General features: G+C 38.6%; 1 protein-coding gene across 1 annotated transcript in view; it reads left to right on the forward strand.

Moving 5' to 3' along the window:
- Positions 1–20,940, forward strand: part of LOC121943341 (1,4-alpha-glucan-branching enzyme) — a 96,706-nt gene extending 75,766 nt beyond the window's left edge. Inside the window, exons 15-16 of the mRNA XM_042486861.2 lie at positions 8,172–8,289; positions 18,892–20,940. Of these exons, the coding sequence (XP_042342795.2) occupies positions 8,172–8,289; positions 18,892–18,954 (181 nt within the window). The 3' untranslated portion in view covers positions 18,955–20,940. The remainder of the gene's footprint in view (positions 1–8,171; positions 8,290–18,891) is intronic.
- The last annotated feature ends 1,532 nt before the right edge of the window (positions 20,941–22,472 follow it).

Raw genomic sequence — 22,472 nt, forward strand, 5'->3', positions numbered from 1 at the left:
ATCAATCACATGGCCTCAGCAGTTACCTCACTCCTAACTGTTGATATGAGTTTGAAGGCTGGACACGGCTCAAAATGAATCTACTAATAAATTAGTCAAGGCACTGAAGATGCTAAAAATCAGCTGTGAGAGGATGAATTCCTCTGGGATGAGGAGCGGATCACGGATCGAAACACTGTGTCAGACTTGTTTAGAGTAAATGTGACTGTGACTTCTCCGAGGCTAACACTTTTGTGATATAATTTTAGCAGTCAGTGTTGAGAGGAATATGAGTCAGTTGTTTATGGTGGTGTTGTTATGCTATTAGAGAGAAATAATAGCAGAGCCCAGTGATTCAGAGAGCGCTCTCTTTAGCGGCATTGGCTGTCTGTCTTCCCAGCGAGCAGCGCAGAGGAATTTAATGAGTCCCACAGTTGTGATTACAGCAGGCTTAATGATCAGGGATGTGAAGGGGGACAGAAAGCTGACAGATTTGTATTTATTATAACGGACATCGCTCTCTTCTGGGGCCCACTGAAGCCACTGCCAGCAGTTTCCCGGATGGATGCGAAGCTGTGTTGCTTTTTCAGCTATGACTTAAATAATGTGATGACGAGTCAAAACGAAGACAGAGTTTGTTAGTTTTCTCAGGATGCCAGCGGTTCAATTCACTACACATGAGCGATCTGGTCTCAAATTAGGATGCTTGGATTGGCTGACAATGAGGCTATAACAGCAGTTGTTCCTCTGATTTCTCAATAGCTTTTGTTTCATTTAGAGGGATACGGTGATGCTTTTTGCTGATTAGAATGAAATCATAAACTGTCAAAATATAATGAAATATCCTAAATGGAAGAAAGAAAATCAGCTTGATGATGTTATATTAACAAGCAGTATGTTTTATAAAATCTAAAATCATGTTGAGGGGAATTTCATTGCATTTTGCCTGGTTATTAGAATACATACATACATACATCTTGTGATTATTATATGATATATTGTTACACAGATGTGTAGGTCATAATGTAACTGAGAGCCTGGGTAGCATCATTATTACAGTGGATGAGAAATGACACGAAAATCTCTATTGAAAATATAAAACACAAGTTTAATGTTAATAATATGAGAAGTAATAATAATAGTAAGTTTATTTGAATTAAAAAAACAGTATTAAGCCCTAATCTCTTAATAATATTATTGCGTTAATTGTAATTTTGTGTAATGTGCAGTTATTGTACTTCCTACCTCATGTTTTCAGCTCTCCCTTGATGGGTTGAATCTTGGGCCCACCACTAATAGCCTTACTGCACAGTGTCTGTAACACCGTTTTTGAGGGTTTATTTTCATTTAGATGGAACCACATCTTTTCCTCCTGGTGCTTCTTTTGATGTTTAAGGAGCGGCCTCAGACACTGGGTGGGTTGAGAGGAAATGCAAATAAATGTGAGGGCAAAGCTCTGGCTGTCATTATACAGAGAAGCAGTAAACACATAAAGGCAAATGTGCTGTGTGTGTGAGGAAGGTAAATGTGCCGTGTGTATGAGGAGATGCAGATCCTCCGATGGGAATGTGTGCAGAGGATCCAATTAGGGGAGAAGACAGATGAAAGTGCCACTCAGAGGCAGAGGAGGTAAACAAGACAAGCTCAAAGAGTCCAAAAGTGCTTTTTCATTACACTCCGCTGTCATATACTTAAACTTTCTTCTACCTGTGTGAGGGTCAGGGATGTCACAGTGGAGCCCCACACCACTGCTGTGTCTGGAAATAATAGCAGGATGCAGCTGACCATGCTGTGCACCACTGAAAATGGATCCGATACAGGGTGTTATTTCCTTTGGCAATATGGCGAGTTGGATATTATGTCAGAGGGCGTCCCTCTCTGGCAGAAAACACCATTAAGTTACTTTTGTTGCCCTCTGTCATATTCTGGAAGACTGAATGTTGGTGTAGATGGATCTTCAGGTGGTTCCTATATTGGCTTGTTACAGAATTTGCATAGTTATTTGACTACTAACCTAAAAATAATCAGAATGCTGCCTAGATGCAACAATGTTTCAAAATGGATCCAGTTTTGCAGAAAAAATAGTTGTCAATATTGAAAAAGAAGTTGATGCTGTTATGATGTTTTACAGCTAAATAACTGCTGTGGTTGTGGTGTCGCGGCTATGATGTAAAACTGAGAGTCTGCTGTCGTAACTTTAAGATAAATAAATAACAACTCAGATGCAATATGGTCATCGTCCTTCAGAACCAATCCTTAGTTTGGATTCATGGTGACTGTTTGGCCTCTTCATATTTTTAGACAAGATTCTTTTTTGCTTCTCATCGTCGTTGTCTGAGTGTGTTTTCATTCCTCGTCACGAGGAACAGCAGAGAAAGTGGAGTGAAAGCACCTCACCATAAATGTTGGCCATTAAAATGCAGTCAACGTCAGCTTTTTCGACAGGCACTCAAACCATCAGTGTTTTTTTTTTTTTATTATTTTCTCTCTCACTCATGGTGGACACATTCTTCAGGCACTGGGCTTTATCTGGCTGGTTAGAGTATTTGAAATCCCAGTTGGATCCCGTCATGAAAGCTGTACCTGTCAGGGCAGATTGGTCTTTGATTTACACTGTGCCAATAGGCAGTTGAGATTGTGTCAGGTCATCATTCTCCTTCTCTGTCTGAGTCGTTCCTTGAATGCCGTTGGGAATAGTTCAACTACAGGTGCAGCAACATTAACTAACTTGAATAAAACACACATACAGACGTGCAAAGGTGACAATAATTCACTATGATATTATCTAGAACGTAGCAGATAAGGTTCGTTAAAAAAAAGCATTTCTTTTTTTCCTTGTCTTTTTTTTACTACCACAGCATGCTGAAAGACACATCAAGATAGATTGCATAAACAAAGCTGCATTACTTTTCTCAGCAGGTTTTTACTCTACCAGATATCATCCACAAACATCCTCATCAATCCACAGGCTTAATCTGAAATCCAAATTTTGTCGTGTTAAAATGCTGTATATAAATAGAGGAGCTGCGTTTATTTCAGGCATTAAAGGAAAATTCCAGTGTATGATAACTTCGGTCTCAGTTTTTGTAGTTTTAGCCAACATTTGTCTTGATTATAAAAACATTGTACTCACCAAAGTCATTAATTAATTTGGGAACATAGAAGATGGAGCAAAAATGTCAACAAGCTAAGAGTTTTGTTTTATTTGAAGGTAAAATAAACCACATGCCAGCACAGCTCTGATAATGTCTATACAGATCGGCTTGAGTTCTGCTTGAAATAACGCAGCCTTCATTTTAGTTAAGTCACACCATCGATGCAGGTTTCCAAGGCAGTGGGTTTCTAAATACCCAACCCAACTGTGAGAAAAAAATGTTGACATTTAATGTCTGTCTTTCATTAACATGTTATCATAGCAGATATGTTGAAACTTTATGTTTTAACAATGCTGTGGTTAGCGTCTGGTTAGGTTTAGGAGCAAACACCACTTGGTTATGGTTAGGAGATTATTTTGTCTTAAGACTTCCATGTTTGCTGATATAAATACTGCTGGGGAATGCTGCAATGTGTTGGAGAAAAAGTTCTGGGGCTTAAAATACCATTTCTGGGGCACAATCTCAGCAGGAAAAGTAGTGATATCTCAGTGAAAAATATCTCCTTTTTGTGCCACTATCCCAGCAGGAAAAGCAGCAATGTTTCAGTAAAAAAAGAACATGTTTATGATTAAAAAGCTCCTGGAACACACAGTGATGGGTCAATACAAAACACCATTTTTGGTGCCTAGAAAGACACTGGTAACACAGCAGTTCCTAGCTATATCACAACCAGTGTTGTTATTTGTTGATATCAATCAGTAGTCTGCTGTGGTCTACAGCTCGGCAGGCGTCTAGGTGTCATGCTATGTACCATCCCCTCCACCTCATGATTACAAAGTCAGCTTATATACTATCCTTCTTAAAAAAAGGGTTATGATACGTATTAAACATGCAAATGTAACTTATTCAAGGTTTGCAGAAACGTACAATGCGAACATTTTCTTCTGGCAACTGGGCTGAAATATGCCACAATCATTCCAGGCCTTATCTCCAATGATGATAAAGCACATAATCATGAACAGGTAAATTAAGCAGTTATCTGGTGCACGGACAATTATCTGCCACGCAAAGCACCCAAATCTTCCGAAATAATACTTGACTTTAAGGCATAAACCACACCACGTAAGCCCCACACTTATCAGCAACGTTACCATATCCTTCTGAGAACCAACCTCTGTATCATACTCGGAACATCAGCACAGACCACATTGTCAAAAAAGGGCAGCAAAGACTCTTCTTTCTCCGACAGCTCAATAAATCCAGAGGAGGAACAAATCATGCCTTTCTAAACTGCAATAATTGAAAGTGTTCTCAAATCATCTGACAGTCTGGTTCAAAAGTTCAGACAGTAAGACCCACGAAAGACTCCAGCAAATTCTTAAAAAAGGCATCTAAAATCATTGGCAATCCTCTTCCATCAATAAAATCACAGAAAAAAGCACAGAAATTTACTGAAATTAACTTGGTAAATGCCGAGCTAGAGTTTTATTAAGCATGTTATGATAATTTCAAAACAAAATTATGCTCTTTTTTTTTTTTATAAAAGCATGGCAAAAGATGATCTACATCTCCACAAACTTGTAGCAATAAAACAGAGTTATGCTGAAGGGTTGTTAAAGAGTCCTTTTAGGTGTCTCTTTATACAAAGTGATAGACGTCTCTTTATTTTGAAATGTATAGTCTCACTTTACATCAGTTTGAGTTTTAGCGGCTGCTGCTTAGCTAGACCGCCTTCTTATTCCTCTGTGACAGAAACAGTTTCTACAATTTCTCATACTCTGATGTAACTTGCACCGGCTTAGTGGAAGGCAGGGAAAAGTCAACCCTGAAAAAGCAAGATACGGTGTTTAGAATGCTCACAAGGCCATGCCACATTTTTCAGATGTGCACACACATTTTGCTTAGCTCTTGTTCAGCCATGCCAGGGTGCTATTACTTTCATAAAACCAGAAATAAACGACAAGCTGATGGAGAAACTAAGTGGTGCCTCGGTCTGCAATCATGGTCATGGTCAGATTGTTTTCAGGTCATCAATGGCTCTAATCACCAAGCTTCGGACTGCCTTCTTTTATTTCTGCTCATTGAGCAAAACGGATTGTGTTCTTAAATCATTCCCCTTTATTCACAAAGGCTGTATTGATTACAATACTTTACAGCTAAACTGCAAGCTGTTGTTGAAGCCGTCTGTAGCCACTAACAAAGACGTAATCGCTCAAAGCTTCCAACCACCAATTTGTGCTGGTGCTCGCTTCCTTGCAGAGAAGTTTGCCAGGGAGCTCTGAATTACTGCAACTATGCCTCATTTCCAGGCTGCTCTGTGCCAGACACATGCACACATACACACATACAACACACATGCAATCCACAGCACGAGAAATTCACAAGCAGTGACTCCAAATCAGCTGTGAAACATAATATTGGAAAATATTTAGTTCACAAATGCATTCCTTGCAGTGTCAGAATTACTTAATGTCGAGGATTTTATTGTTTGTATTACGAGGATTAACCTTTGAAATCACATATATCCTCAGTCTCCTAGAAGCATTATAACCCGGAGGAAATATTTCCATATTCTTCTGACGGTTATTGTAAAGCCTTCAGAGTAAAATGAGTCTGTTCTGTCAATAAAACAACCATAGCTATGAGTGGAGGTGTGGAAGTGTGGAGAGGATCTTCCTCCTCAGGAGAAACAATGCACAGAGCAGCACTTCTTTTTAATCATCACTATCAAAGCAGACAAGCAGGCAGCAAAAGCGGAATTTTCTCAGCTCTGGGGCAGAATGAGGCAGTGTTTGAGGATCACTCTCAAACTCCACAATATCGCCTATGGGGAGATAAGGTGATTATTCAGCCAGCCAATTAAGAGGCTGTTTACATGCCTTCTCCTTTCTCCTGGTGTTTGTTACAGTACCTCTCCTTACAGCTCCTATCCCTTAGAGACAGAAATAAATAATGCACTGCACAGATGTTCATGGGTATTTACATTATACATGGACATCAGGGTGCTCATGTAGGCTACTAAGCATTTCTGACTGGCACGAGCATGCCAAAACTTTGCGTTTAATACAGTTCTCAAATAAAAAATATATATTTATGTACATACTTGTCAAAGTGCACTTTCTCGCATTTTAAATAAGGCTTTTAAAACCTCTTCAATATTTCCTCTGACATTAATAACAGCCTTGTAACTGATTCTGTTATAAAGCAACAAGATGGGGACTGTACTAATGTTGAGCAGTTATAGAAAGAGAGAAGGGATTTTCTTAAAGTCTCCCTGGAATTTTTTTTCTTTGGACAGGCTTTGGGAGCTCCTTAATAACAATTAAGCTATCACGTTAGTCAGTATTTTCCATTTACCCCTGAAGGGCATAATTCTTCACGTAATTGATCCTATTCTGTACTTTTGGAGAAAAAGTAAATATATGCTTAAGCTCTCACTGGAACATATGCCATGATTTACATGATATATTTCATGCAATGTCTTTCCATCTCAGTTCCTCATCAAGAATACACATATGTCAACTGTGGTGAGCTGCCATCATTCAGTTCTAAAGTGTCTGAGCATCAGGATCAGAAGCACAGTGGATGGCAAGAGGCATCCACCTCACACACATACAGCGCCTTTTACTACATGATCAAAGGCTATTTCAGGTATTTTCTTTACTATCTATCTTTCTCTGTGCAACAAAAAAAACACCACAACCTCTGTGACATATTTTCTTCTTTTACAACTTTTAATCACAGTGGATTCATCACGCTTTTTATGAATATGTGTGAGTTTGATGGAACTTATTAGTATTTGATGGTCCAAGGTCAAGGTCACATTGGCTTTTGGTCTATTTTATTTTAATGTATGTGATATCTCAAGAAAACCATAATGGGATGTCCTTAACTTACAGCACAAACATCCTCTTAGACTCAACAATAAACTGATTAAAATTTGGTAGAAGAATTAGTGATGAAAGAATTAGTTGAGTAATGCACCAAGCACTGCCTACTGGACATACAGTACACTAAAATATGTTTCTGAAAACCTTTGAGGTGAGAAATAGGCAATGCAGTAACAGAATTTTGATTCATATTTGAACAGCGCTGCATAGTTTGACAGTTTGACTGCACCTCACGTGCTGTGATTGAAATGATTGACAGCTGCATCAGAGACTCCTCAGCTCCAATAGATTGTTTTTGTTCACATGCTGTAATGCCATTAGTGCAATACCATGGGGCAGAGGCATACGATTATCCATATTACGTACTGTTAGTGTAGTGACTGTTTCAGTAAATATGACAAAGAGTTATTTTTATTTATTTCAAAGTTACCAACTATAGCTTTAAATGGCAAACTGAAAAATAACCATGTGCATGAGCTATTAACAGTATGTTCCACATAAAGTATGCAGTATTTGTTTAGGAAAATAGGACAGTGCAGTTGTAGAGTCCATATGTGCAAAGCTGCAACAGTGTTTGTTCAGGCAGTATCAGAACTAAATGCAGAAATGCCTTCTGTTGCCTCTAAATATTAACCTGAGTGGGATGAATACTTTGGCAGTCATTTATGTGTTATTTTGTTTTTATTTTAGGTCAATTCTTGGTGATTTGCTCTCACATTGACACTGAGTCCTTTTTTTTTTTTACTTGATTTGTGACACAAAAGCTGGATTACATGACTGTGATTCAAAACCATAAAGTCTTGGAGGAGTGGATACTTTTTATAGACAGTGTGTTTTTGTGTGTTTGTTGTTGCTCATTTGGATCACTTTTTTGATTAGATTCATTATTTATGCAATGAATTGGATAAATTAGACAGCCAGGCAGGATGGCTGAACCACGGCTGAATCACTTTTGTATTTATGTTCATTTCAGGCAGCGTTCTCTTTGTCTGTTAGGGCTCCGCTCTGTCACTTTGTAGTGCTGCGAAGGGGAGATGAATGCTGATGGATGTGAGGATTTCAATGAATATAAACCAGCTGAGCACTGCTAAACCAACTCTGAACACCAGAAGCACTGGTGATAAAACCTTCTCTTGTGCTTCTTATGTCTTAGATCTTATAATCTAGTTTCCCACTGCTATTGCGCCTTAATGTCAATCTTTGTCAGATACAAAATCAAGCTGGATTCAGATATGGTTCAATATGGAGGTCACGGACGGCTGGACCACAACACAGACTTCTTCACATATGCCGAGCCATTCAACGGTCGCTCCAACTCAATGAAGGTAATTCTTTTTTTGACTCATCAAAGGCCACCTTTCGTTGAACATCATCGAGTCCTAAATATGGTGTGTACTCCAATTATAAGTCCTGCACAATTGTAGTCAAGTCCAGTCTCGAGACCACTTTTCTAATAACCTATGCTGTATCACCATACCACTTTGCATACTAATTCCAACATGGCAGCAGGATGTTGTACATTCAGACTGAAAAAGTGACAAAATTAAGTGTACTCAAAAATGTCAGTATGCATACTAAGTGATTCCGGAGTGTGCTGTTGACGGACATCATTGTCCTACAATGCAATGCACATATGTATCAGAGGAGCTGCTCACGGCTGAAAATATATCAAAAGCAGCAGTGGGTGGTGACGAGACGGTTCCAGAAGTATCTCAAAAAAAAAAAAGAAGGATTAAAACTTTAGACGAACATTTTTCTTTTGCTTTGTTGTGTCCAAATGTATTTTGCCTGCAGCATTTCCAAGTCACATTTCTAGTATCAGTTTCTATTATTACAAGATGTATAAAAGGTGCATTAATTTCTTGTGTACTAACTTCCTTAATAGTTATGGCATTTGCATACTGTTTAGATTCAGGGCAAAGCTTTGATCTTGCATGCCTTCTACATTTTCAGACATTGTGTCCGTTGTCACTAAAAAATGATTGATGAATGCATTCTGTCAGAAGTTATTTGGACTTGTCATAGCAGGAAAAACACACGGTGTGTAGCATTAACAATGATTCTGTTAAAGTATCCCAGTAAACCACACCAGAAAAGTACCTGGATCCTGACTCTGGCACAGTTTAACATTATGCAGCCTTCCTTAATGTTGTTATTTGCACACCTAAGGCTTATTATATAAGTGTGTGCCTAGAGTATTAGGGAGTGAATCCACTCGTCAACAGACAAGGGCTGAATCATCCCTGGTTGAAACCAGAATATCTTCCTTGAGGACTTTTACAATGTAAATATTACGAAACAGGGCTTGAGATGGTTACTCAAACCAATCACCAGAAAAATATGTTGGCACTGTTTGTTTTTGCAAACCACAGATACATTACATTTGATGTTTATATGTAGCATTTATGTTGAAAATTTACATGCCGACAACACTGTGGTTAACGTGTAGTTAGATTTAAGCACAAAAACCACTTTGTCATTGTGAGAAAACTATCACGTTTTGGCTTAAAATACTTGGTTTGAGGAGCACGATTCCCAGCAGAAAAAGCAGCGATGTCTCACTAAAAACATCTCCTTTTCATGCCTGAAAATTTGCTCGAAAAAAACATTATTGGTGGCTACAAAACACCATCATCTGGTGTCTAAAAAGCTGCCGGAAAACAGTTATGTCTCACTAAAACACAATTGGTTTTATATTTTTATTGGTCTTGAACGCTGGTCATCACTTTTCTGCAGCTTGGCAGGCATCTCTTCCTGGTAACATACCATCCACCACCTTCTCCACCTCTTGAAGACATTAAGTTTCTACGTCACTTTAGAAATGTTGATATTATATGTATGAAACATGCAAATGTAACATATTTGTGATTTGCAGAAACCAACATTTTTTTCTGGTCAATGGGCTGCAGTTACTATATGCTTTCCCTCCATATCATCCTATTAGTTGTATGTTGCAGACACATAGGTGTTATTTTTGAGGGCGCACATAAACAGTAGAAACACAGGGTAAACATGGTAGCCACGATGAGTCTGTAAAGGCAATGTTAAAAGCATTTCGGCCACTTAAATGGAACAGAGCCATAATAAATGCTATTAATGCTATGCCTGTGTATTTTTTCTACCATGACTAATCATAATTTGTACTGTGAAAGGTCTACTCTTATGGCTCAGGTGTCAGCCACTGTTGTATGTTGACTGGACTTTCAGTCAACATGGTTCACATTATATATTTCTTACAGCACTCTCAACAGTTTATGGCATGTCATGTTTATCAAACATGTCCCTTTCTCTGCAAAAAAAGGTGGATTTTGATGGTTTTACAGTAGTTTTGTGTCGTCCTTTATGCAACAAAAGAGGTGAACACACAACCTCCTTGTAGCAATTAGCGGCTCTATAATTTAGTGTCTTGCTCATTAATATGATTAGCTTTTAATACAGAATCCAGAAAATGATCAAATATACCTGCATTAGAAAAAAAAAGCTTCGTGTCTATCAGGGGGTGGTATCCATTCTTTGTGAATATGATATTTGGCTTCTATGTGTTTTACTCATGCTGGCAGTTATCCCGGAGTCATTGAGCGTTATGTGAATATGATATCTACAGCGCTTTCAGATTCTCCAGCAAACAATGTGCATTATTCATGGTGTTAGAACTTACCTTTTCATGTGCACGCCTCTTAAACTCACACAGCGTCACGAAGGAGAGAAAAATATCTGGGAGAATGAACCACTGGGCTTCCATCATGGAGACTGCTTTAGGCTAGTAGCGTGAAATAGGTCGGTCCTTGAAATATAGAAAGAAACACTGATATGCATTTTAAGCAGAGTGCTTGAGGATCTTCGTCATGTTTGTCTCCCTTTTTTTCCTCGTAATTTTTGCTTGATTAAAATGCTGAAAGGCAATAAGATGTTTATGAAAAAGGTCAGGGATGAATTAGTGAGGATCAGCACCGATACACAAACACTCCAACTGTAACTCCGCTGATTGCATGTGTTAGATGTTATGTTAATGAATCTAATTAATGCGTGAGGACAGTGGTGTCTGTGAAGTGGTCTGCACAGTCATCAGCTCCCTCTGTGGGTTTTCAGTTTGTTTAGTCAAATAATAAATATCTGGAGGCAGTACACTTAAGCTGTGTCAGTTAATACCAGAGTTGACACAGCACCTGATAAGCCGTTTGTTTATCTGAACTCGACTTGAACTTCCTCAGATCGATACTGAACGTGTTGCAGTTAATGGATGGAAGATATTACTGTACATGTATGTAAAGAGCTGGAAGGAGCTTTTTATTACATCAAAAATGTATTTGGCAAAGGGCTATTTAGTGTATAATGTCAGTGTCATTTAACCATAAAAAGCCCTTTTTCCTCTTCACGCAGACAGTGATCCTGTATTAGCTTAGGTTTCATCAGATAAGGACTCAAATTCCACATTCTCTTAAATCTCTTATTAATTCAAACAGCACTGCTTCAGCCACGTCCCTCTTGGCCAAAATGTGAAGTTTAGTTAACAAGTCATCTGCTAATGTTGGCACCATCATGGATTAATGGGCAATGAAAGGAAGTGAGAGAAATGAGGCTGACAGGGAGGGAGGGAGTCCGCAGGGTAGGGACCCGTCTGCTCATACTGTATCCCCTTTATGGGCTCCCTCGTCGAGATTGCACAGTGAGACTGTACTCTTGCATAAAGATGCTTCTTCACCACCTCCTCCTCCTCCTCACGCCTACCTGGTTATGACAAGAATAAGAGCCTCTGCGGGGGCTGCGAAAGGTGCCCACATCACCCATGTTTTATTTAACAACTGTTGCTTTAAAGTCTGCGCCAACTTCTTCTCTCCTGTCTTTTTAATGGCTCCGTCAGTTCTCCAGCTTCCTCGTTACTGAGCGATAATAAACTCAAATATCCTCCCAAGAATGCATCACTCCTCAGACTGAGGATGCACATAATTGGACGAAGCCAGCAGAGTCGAGAGCGTCCCGGTGGCTCAGTAGGCTGTGACGAACATCATGTAACACTAACGCCCTGTGTTTACAAGTGCGGTCCTGGACTGTTGTTATGTGACATCTCTTTAGCTTTTTCAGCTTTCTCTCCATTATATATATATATATATATATAAATCAATAAAAAAAAGACAAAGTAAAAGAACAAGAACAAAATAGAACCTGTTAGATGTGACAGAGATGGTGAACAGGTTCAACAGTGTATATAAAGGAATGCTGTGTGTAGTAGTAGGTGTTAGGTGGCTGCAACGGTGTAACTCTGATTCAGTTTTTAAAATAATAATTCTTTTACATTACAAATACAGTATTCATCTCCTGTGTGTCTTGCCAAGACTATGTTGATAAGACTATTTTAATTTCCTTTCTGAAATGGTTTATAATGGGTCAGTCAAACATTAAAAAATTAACAAAGCTTATAGTAAAGACCTATAAAAGATGCCCTTTAGCGTGTGGTACCAAAAATTCCAATGGTAACAAATTATTGACATTTTAGACAATGGTCCCTTTTAAGTTAGTGAGTGAGATTAAAGTGCTATGCATTCCTAAAATGACAAAAATCTGCTTTTCTTCCTTCTCACTAATTTATAAGAAGCTTTTCTTAAAGGGGACCTATTATGTTTTCGGGGGTCTTTCCTTTTCTTTATTTCTTTATTGTTTTGCTTGTAAAAGGTCTCCTAAGTGATAAGTCCAAAGTCCAGGCCAAAGGGAGCTCTCTCTCCCTCAGAAGGCACTGCTCCTAAAGTGCTTGAAACAACTTGTTTTAGTTCCAGTGTTTACTTCTGTAACTTGGTGATATTACAACATAACAAACAGAATGTGCAAGAGAGAGAGACACAATCATTTTTTTATTGTATTAATTGCAAACATAAAATTATGATATCATAATGTTACAAATAGAATAGAATGTGCATAGAGAGAGTCAGCTGACCAATCAGAGCATACTGGGCCTCTCCGGAGGCAGGACACAATCTCAGACAGACTGTTTCAGACAAAAGTGCTGCAGCAAAGGGCACTATGAGACACATGATGTGTTTTTGAACAATAAAGTGTGTAAACCTATTCTAGTAGACCCCCAAAATCCAAATATGAGCCCGACAATGAGCATAATAGGGCCTCTTTAAAATGCCATATTATCAGTTAGATTACAATAATCAGTTTTGGGTGACTAAGCACAATGGGATAGGATACTTAGATTAAAGTGCATCTTTAGAGTGTTATAATCAGGACAACCTAAAACGAGTGTTAGAGCTGTGTGTGTTTCTGGGCTGTTGTCCCTTTGCTTTGCTGCAGCCCTGCACAGGTATGCTGCATTACCTAATGAGGTGCATTGCTCAGTCAGGTGCACCTGGCCTGGGAAGGAGCTGATTTAGAACAGCAGAGGAGAGAAGCTTCTAGTGTTGGGACTGCTGTCTGGCTGCCTCTCTGCCTGGGACTTTTCCTGCCCTTTGAGGCAAACCACTGACCCAAATTAACCACTTTAGACACTTTTAACACAATCAAATCCATGGGATCTATTAACAGAAAACACGCAAACAAGAACTAGGTACACCTTGCTGAGCAATGCCCCTTATTAGGTAACGCAGCAAACCTGGACAGAGATACAGAATAGAAAAGGGACAGCATCACAGAAACACAACACTCTTTTTGACTATAACTCTTTAAAGTTGCATTTCAATATAAATATCTTTTCCCATTACACTTAGTCACCCAAAAGTTATTATTGTTGTCTAACTGATTATATGGCATTTTAAGAAAAACTAGTCACTGATATGGATCTTACAAATTAGGCAGAAAGAATAAATGCAGATTGTTTTATTTGAGGTATGCGTAGCACTTTAAACTTGAACTCCTCACTTACTTGAAAGGGACTACTATGTAAAATGTGAATTATTTGTTACTAATAAAATTTTTGGTATCCCTTTTAATAAGACATTTTTCATAAAAAATGAAACTGGAACTCTTAAGCAGCTTCTTCCCAGGTCAGGTGTGCTTTGCTGAGCAATGCACCTCGTTAGGTAACGCAGTACACCTGGACAGAGCTGCCGGAGAGAAAAAGAACAACATCACAGAAAACACATACAGCTATAACTGAGACTAAATCATGACCAGGACCACAATATTTTAAAGACAGGGAACAAGACCAAAACCAGAGCACACAGTCTCACACTGCATGACACACCTGCAATAAAATGTGGAACATACAAACCAGGTACACCTCAAATTCATCTGAAAGTTCCACACTTCCATGACATTTATGTTTAATTAGAAATACTAAGGAGCTGAATGTATGAGCACCTTGCCATGAAGCTGAATGAAAAAAGATGAAAAAGGCGCTCTTCTCTTAGACAAATAAAAAAATATTGCAGCTAAGCCTTCATGTGAGTGAATTGACAGCTTGATGTACTCGGTAGGGCGCTTCATGAGAATCTCGCACATCAAGAAATACTGCTGTTGAACGATTACAATTTATTCATTTAGTGAGACCAAAACTTTAGTGTAGTCGTGTACTTCAGCTCTCCAAGTGAGAAAATGTGTTTTAGGTTGAACCTCTTCTGGTATTTATCACATTTACAGTTTTGTTTGAGTGGTATAATGTCAATGACATAACGCTAAGAAACACTGATAAATAATTAGCTGCTTTAAAACTTTTTGATAAACTTTGCGTTCATCAAAGGGGTTGTCTCCTTTGACAGTTTCACAAAAAGAAATTAAGCTGAAGCAAAGGAAAGTGAAGGAAATGTAGCGTGTTCGTAGCAAATGATCAAAAGACGTACATCTCTGTCAGACACCTGATGTTGAAGTGTGAGCTAACAGAGTAAAACTGTACATACAAATATGCAGTACTACTAAACCCTCGCACACATATTGTGTATACTTTATGAAACAAATACACATACAGTCTGCACACAGATGAGAACTTATATCATTATAGTAGGTGAAGCAGATTCCATCATCTTGACATGATTTTTTTTATGTATTCTTGTTAATTTTGTGTCAGATAAAAACAGAATTTTAAAGTTCTCTTTTTTCTCTTTGCTTGATATGTTAAAAAAAGAAACAAAAAACATTGACAATGTCATTTTCAATATACTAGTTTTAATACACTTATAATTTCTTGCAATTTGCGGGGACATTTCTTGCCAAGTTGCTCATGTTTTTAAAAGAAATCAAGCCAATTGCTCAGAGTAGCACAAGAAAAGTGATGTCGATCCAGGTTTCAAAGGGTGAAATTGTTGTATAAATCCTCCTGTAAACTGAAGACTGAGAAACGGTTAGCTCAGAAATGTTTTAATTCTGAATCATGAACTTATTTTAACATTTTTTTCCAGTTGACAGGAGCTCAATATTTTATTATTCTTAGTAGTTATTATAACATCATACTCAAATGTTGATCTGTGAAAGTGGCAATATCACTGCAGGCAAGGCAAACAACAAAGTTAGAAAAATGAAGAGCAGCTTGTAAACAGCACTAGATAATATTCTTTAATGAAGTCTTGCCTGAGTTAACCATCCAAGTCAGGTTTGTGTTGTTACCTACCCGCATCCTTGGCCTGCCTAAAGTTCAACCTGAATGCACAGAAGTGCTTACAGGGAGTTGATCCTTGTTAAGTGAGTAATGGATCCAAACAGAGACATGTCTGGAGACTTAAAGTGCACAGATAGTCAGGCTGCATGCGCTCTTGGCAGCAGCCCGGGTCAGGAGGATACAGAAACCTAGTGGATGATATATTCCTGTGAAGCACCTCATGAATCCTTTATCAGTGTTTTTGAACATTGATCATATTGAGTATTAGCCCAAAGGCTGGACTGTGCTCTTGAAGCGAGTAGAAAAATCCATATTCTCACATGAGAGCGTGATACGAGACGATACAAGAACATCCGTAAGACAAAAGAAGGACAAACGGCCTCGGCTAACTTTCTACTAATGCAGTGCATGTACTTCAAAAAACAAACTGCTTTACTTCCTCTTCATCTTGTTTTTTTTAGATGTGATATTAACACTTGGAACAAATTGCCAGATTTGCAAAGGTCCTGTTGTACAGTAACTGCTGTTGGATCTGGCTGCTGGTAGTGACTGCTGTTGCTCAGATCTGAAATGTGTTTTATGAGTGTCTGCCGGTGAAGCGATAAACACCTACTGCAAATGACTCATCTGAAAGCAGCAGAGGCTACATGGACATATTCAGACAAATCCATTCAGATGCTGGAAGACCAGGGCTGCTTGTTGCACATCACCTTTACAAAATGTTTGCAGCAGAATGTGTGTTACACTGATGAGGACTGTGAGAAATGTACATTGATATTGGATGGCTGGATGTGTGATCTAAATTAGATCATTACATATCTAAGTTTAACCAGGAATCAGGAGTCATTATGGTTTGGAGAAAGGATTCTTTTGGAGACATTTGAATGAGCTTTATATTTATTTATTTATTAGTTTAATTGACAGGGACAATGCAGTGAACATATTAGCAATTTCGAAAACCATTTACTGATGTATTGCATATAAGGGTTCTAGCCCAGGCTACTTTGCAACCCCTGTCCTCGGTTGGGTTTTTCTATCTAAGATTAAGACAAAACAAATAACAAAACATAACATCTTAAAAACATGCATCAGATTAGACACATAAATAGTTACATTAACATAATTCATGATCTCATAAAATTTACAATGATCTCATAAAATTTCTTTTAAAAATTTCTTTTAAAGTTACAGCTACAGTTGTTTCTGATATGAACACGTATCAATAAATAACTATTATTTGTAACTGAAAGTAATTGGTTCTTGGAGTGATACATGCAAAAAGTCCCAGCCATTGTTTACAGTGGACACAGTTTTGTCATATGAAGTCATTCTCTCGTTGTCGCTGTTTTGTGTCTCTTTGTGGTCATTGTGTGTCTCTGTGTAGTCTTGTGTCTTTCTAGTAATTTTACATTGATGTGTGGTCACTCTGCATCTCTTTGTGTTTGCTTCACCACTTGTAGATAGGTAGATCTGGTAGATCTGCATCTTGTTGTGGTCATTTGTGTCTGCAGCTTTTTTATGTCTGTTTGTGGTCTTCCTGAATCACTTTGTGGTCTCTGTGTTTAATTTGTGCCTCTTTGTGGTTGTTGCGAGTCTCTTTCTGCTAATTTGTGTTTCTGTGGGGATTCTGCATCTCTTTGTTATTTTGTGTCTCCTTGTAGTGTCTCTTTAGTTTTCCATCTCTTTGTGGTAGTTTTGTGTTTCTTTGTGGTCATTTTGATACTCTTTATGATCCTTAACTATAATTAAACATAATGGGGAATAATCATTTCTTTTTAAACTGCATCTTGTCTGAATTGTTAGTGTTATTGGGTAACAATACTCACACTCACAGGTCACTCACACTACGTAGACTATGTATGCATATAATTTCCGCTTCATGTTGTGAGGAGTTAATGTGTTAATTAAAATGTCCTCTGCTAATTGCAGTGCCAACACTTGGAGCTATCTGCTGCTCTTTGTTCACAGATTGATTTAGAATTTGTCACTATTGCTATCTATGTGTTGGAAATAAAAGCTGTTGACATATTCCAGGTTAGCACAGTGGTAGCTTTTGTCTAAACAGGTGCAATGATTCATTCTGCCTTCCCTACTCTCTGCGGCGCTTCTGCATGGAGACTCTCCCACTGTGACTGTTTAATTAGTCACCAATGTCTGTGTCAGTGTTTCAGCGACGGGCTGCTCGACTCCCTCGGTGACAAACTGTTGCCAAAGAAACACATCCACAGTGAGCTCAGATCCACTGATGCCGAGGGGCGGCTTGAAGAGTTCAGGGGGTGATTGAATTGTTTACAGTTCTGCGCTCTTTTTCAGTTTTCTGTTGGGAAATATAGCATCATTTATGTCTGCTTGGCTTTTCCTTTGGCATAAATTTGAAATGACTAATGGTACACAGTGGCTCTGTGCCTCCAAATGACACTGTGAATATCAAAAGGATTGATCAAAGACTTTATTAGCTACACCGCTACAAACTTACAGCCTCACTAAGATTTCTTTGTACTGTATATATAAGGAATCTGACATTTCCAGGCTCTGTTCCATTTTTTTTTCATAGTGTGCTTATTTTTTGCTGACATGTTTTTTTCTTCAGTCCACCAAAACTCGGAAGATGCTTTTAGCTCAGCTTATGCCCACTGGCAGATTGTATCTTCACAGAATCTACAGTTTACAGTTGATGCATAGCCAATATATAGAGATGATGAAACACACAGTAATTGCATTGATTGGAGAGTTCAGAATTGGAAATTATCATTTTTTTGCCCCCACTTTAGGCAAGATTGCTCATTTGGGGATTGTTCACTTGAATGCACAAGCTTTGAATACTATGTGATGTTAATGAAACGAATTTCAGACAAATTAAGTCAGTGATCAAAAAATTTGCAGCAGCAACGACGGCAGGATGCATATTCTCCATAGCTCAAAGCTCGAGATGAAATGCCACAGAAGCAGCTCACAGGCACAACCTTAAGCTGCGGATCTGCTGACTCCAGTGCCACCCAGAGGTCTTAATGCAGCTGCAGCTGTCACACTTTGATTATACCTCTCTAACCTTGACAGTACTCTTTGATCAAGGCTATGGTGTTTGTCTACTGTCTCCTTTGAAGAGTTATTGTCCTGTTCAGATCTCAATATCCCTCTAAATACACCACCCCTTCCTCTTCTTCACTGTCCCTGTCTTTTTCCTTCTTCTCCTCCCCTTCATGTCGCTATCATGTCGACCTTGATTGTGAGAAGCAATCAGGCCTGATCATTGGTGCCTCCATGTCTGACTGAGAAATGATACACATGAAGATTCAGTAATCTCTGAAACGGGTGATCTCGTTAACATCATTCATCTTCAATTGTCAACTCACTTTTCTCTGTACTTTCTTCCCTCCCTTTGTCTCTCTTTCTCTCTCAGGTCTACATCCCCTGCAGAACAGCTATTGTCCTGGCCAACGAGGAGATAGATTACTGTTATTAGAGGATGATTGTCTCCACAGAGACCAGGATCGAGAATGGATTCCAACCTCAAACTGAGTGTTAACAATCACCTTCATCTTAAAGTGTCAACCTTGCACGCCACCCAAACCCACTTTTTGTGTTCGAGTCTTTTTTTCTAAATGGGGGAAAAAGGGCATTGTGAGCTTGTGTGCTTTCAAACACCATCTGCAACCTTAGATGCTGTATAACCCAATTTACTACAGATTGGTCCATTTGGGAAGCGTCCAACTCAACCAGCAGCTAGATGCTAAAACTTAAATCCTGCCGAGTCCATCCAACACTAGCCAGCAGCCATTTATAGGCTCTGCTGAATTTGGCGTGTCATCTGAAACACGACCGGCGACTGTGGCAGAGGGAAGCAATACAGTGAGCATTCAAATGTTGTTTGTCATATTTTACCGGGTTTAATTGTTTTGTCGTTAAATACAGATAATATTATGGCTTCTAAGACAAAGAGTATAAATATTAACAGCACTTGAAAATCAAAACGTCCAGGTATGTTAATCACTGGTGATCAATTTTTTTTTAATTTGCATTTTGGGACATTGTAAGTATAAAGATATTGCAATTTGCACAAAGTAATAAGCTGCCTTGAATTATTATACTTTTAATGGGTATCTAAAACAGTTGTGTTGTAATGTTTGAATTTATGCAGCTACTGGGAGCATTTATGTGGTTATTTATGGCCCTGTTATTAAGCCAGTAATTTGCAGCTAAAGCAAAGTGATAAAATCCCCTAATTTAGATTGTTCACAGTGTGTTACATAATGCACAAGTAACTTTTTTAGCAGAATTACACCATTTCCCCCCACTTAACACAAGGTAATGCATGGTTTTCTCCTACAGTAGAAACTATTAAAATAGTTTATGTCATATATTTCACTCAAATCTGCTAAATTCCACTAAAATACATTGATACTGCTGATTAAAACTTATATTTTATGTGGGTTTTATATGTATGACTCACACAGTTGACTACTTACACCACAATTTAATGTGCACCATGTTTATTAGCATTCCCCTGAGATTATGCAGACGTTCCAGAAATGACAGAAAGAGCTCAAATTCACAGAACGATGTATGCATCTCACGATTATCTCTGACTTATGTGACTTTTGTTTCAACACACTTGATGATTGAACATCTCACAGAACAGCTGCAGTGCTCATCCTGTGCTCCCCATAGCTGCTATGTGAGAAAGTTATTGATGAACCAAAATGTGTACCAACTGAAGAACGTCACTGATGATAGGTGACTGTTTTTGTAACTGCTGAACTTGCGCACTCAGAAAACATGTCATTAAACTGGTCATTAATACAAGAGGTAGGTTTCATCTTTTCCAGTTACATCTTGCAAATGACTGTGATAATTGATGTGTTTCCAGGATTTACTGTATATTCTCTTTTTTTTTTTTTGAAGTCCCTTGTTGCTGTGAGAATGGATGTCATTTGGACAATTTTCAGCATTCTTTCCACGCTTTATCCAACATGTCAAAGCAGTATTGTTTTAAGTGAAACAAGAGCCGATTTTGGGTATCCCAGAAAAAAGCTAATGCCTTGATTTACTGCCATGGATACTGTAATTCTGTGATCCACACCTACTGCATTACAGATTCTCAGCCATTTAAGCCGTGTATTGTAGCATATGGCAGGTTTTGATCTACCTCCCCTGCAGCCCAAGAAAACAAATTCATATTCAGGACCATCCTCCCGTGTTTAGCCAAAAGTATCATGAACATGTCATTTCTTTTTGTGGAACACCAAAGCATTCAAAAATGCCTTTCTCCACCTCTCAAAAAGCACAGAGAGGATCACTCTGCATAAATTTCCAGCGACGAGGTTACGAGACTGAAGTGGAGTGTTTAATCATCCCTCATCTGACCCAATGTCATTGTCGTTTTTCCACTGCCAAAATGAATTGTCTGCATTTGTTCTCAAAAGTAAAATTGATGTCTGATACACAGTAACTATTGCAGCATATTTCTTTCATTATTACTAATGATAATAAATCAGTGCCTGTCAAGCCACAAGAAAAATGTGGATGAACAGGATGTGCAGTCTGACTACTGATTCTGTCCCATCGCAAACTTATGGAAATGTAGAGGCGTCAGCATCCTCCACGGTTTATCGATGGTACTCTGTCACCAAGCACTTGATTCAAAAACTGTTCTTTTTGGTCTTCATAGTCGCAGAGTTCAAACTAAATGTGGATGTTATTTTCAGTTGTCGCCTGTCCATCAATTTCATCCATCAGTGGAAGGTTTTTAAATGTATGTGGCTGCCTGCAGCTACCTCAACTATTAAATTTACACTGTGGCCTTTAGTGCCTCTATTTTGTAAGTAGCTTTTATAAGAGCTATGCTATGAGGTCTATGCTGACTATTTCTCTATTTCTTACCTTTTATAGATATTTTACATTAAGATTGGTATCATTCCTGGTGTTCTTTTTATTTGGTCAATATTTCTAAAGAGATGTAATATATGACATGACTGTTACTTCCAGGTGGATGGTGAGTCACCTTGGCAAGATGTCTGCCTAGCTGCAAACCACTGTTCCAGAGCGACAAACAACAAGACATGTTAAGTTTTAGCGTGTCTTTGCTGCTTTTCCAGTGACTCTTTAGGCACCAAATGTGGTCGATCTGTAGCCATTCTTTCGTGATGATAGTGCCACAAAAAGCTGTTGTTATTTTTTTAAAGAGACCACTGTTTTTCCTGCTTGGATTTAGCCCTCCAAATGGTGTATCTATCTTTTTCTAACTATTACCAAGTGGGTTTTGTGCATTAAGCTGACCACACGATAACCACAACACTGCTGTAACATAAAGTTTCCTCGTGTCAGCTACACAAATGTGCAAATGTATTATATCTCTGGTTTGCAGAATGCCCTATTTTTCTCTTGTGATTGGGTCGGTACAAGCTAAGGAAAACCATACAAAATATCAAAGAAAAGACTTTGCTTTTGCTCTTAAGAGCAACTTTAAACCTTGATGTACTGGCACACTGGTCCTGTGAACTGTGTGTTGAAGAATGCTGGACCAGACATCAATAAGGGAAGCCCTGAAGTCTTTCTGACGACAAAAGAAGGAATCTGCTTTGCACTCTGCACTCCAGAACATAAAGTTTCGGTTTCCATTTGGTGACCAGAGAAACCGTGAAATGTTGTTATGGGACTATACAGAGCAAGCGCCTCAGTGGTTCCCACAACATGATGTAAGGGGGATGAAAGACAACTCATCAGACCATTATACTTAAATTTCCATTTCCTGGGCATCCTCACTTTGTGCTACTTACACTAGATTATGGTTCTTTGTGAACTGGCATCAATACAAGCAGCTTCTTAATAGCAGCGGCACCACGAAAAGCAGTTAGGGAGATCACAATGCAGCTTTTGTCCAGGCTGTTTCACAAAGGTGCTGATTCAATTGTCTGGTCATTCTTTTGAGGCTGCATTTTTGTGGTGTTTGAAGACTTTTTTTTATCTCTGTTTTTTTGCTTA

Source organism: Plectropomus leopardus, chromosome 6 (assembly GCF_026936395.1).
Source record: "Plectropomus leopardus strain MGB_pleo_1.0 chromosome 6, ASM2693639v1, whole genome shotgun sequence".
Classification (NCBI taxonomy): Eukaryota; Metazoa; Chordata; class Actinopteri; order Perciformes; family Serranidae; genus Plectropomus; species Plectropomus leopardus.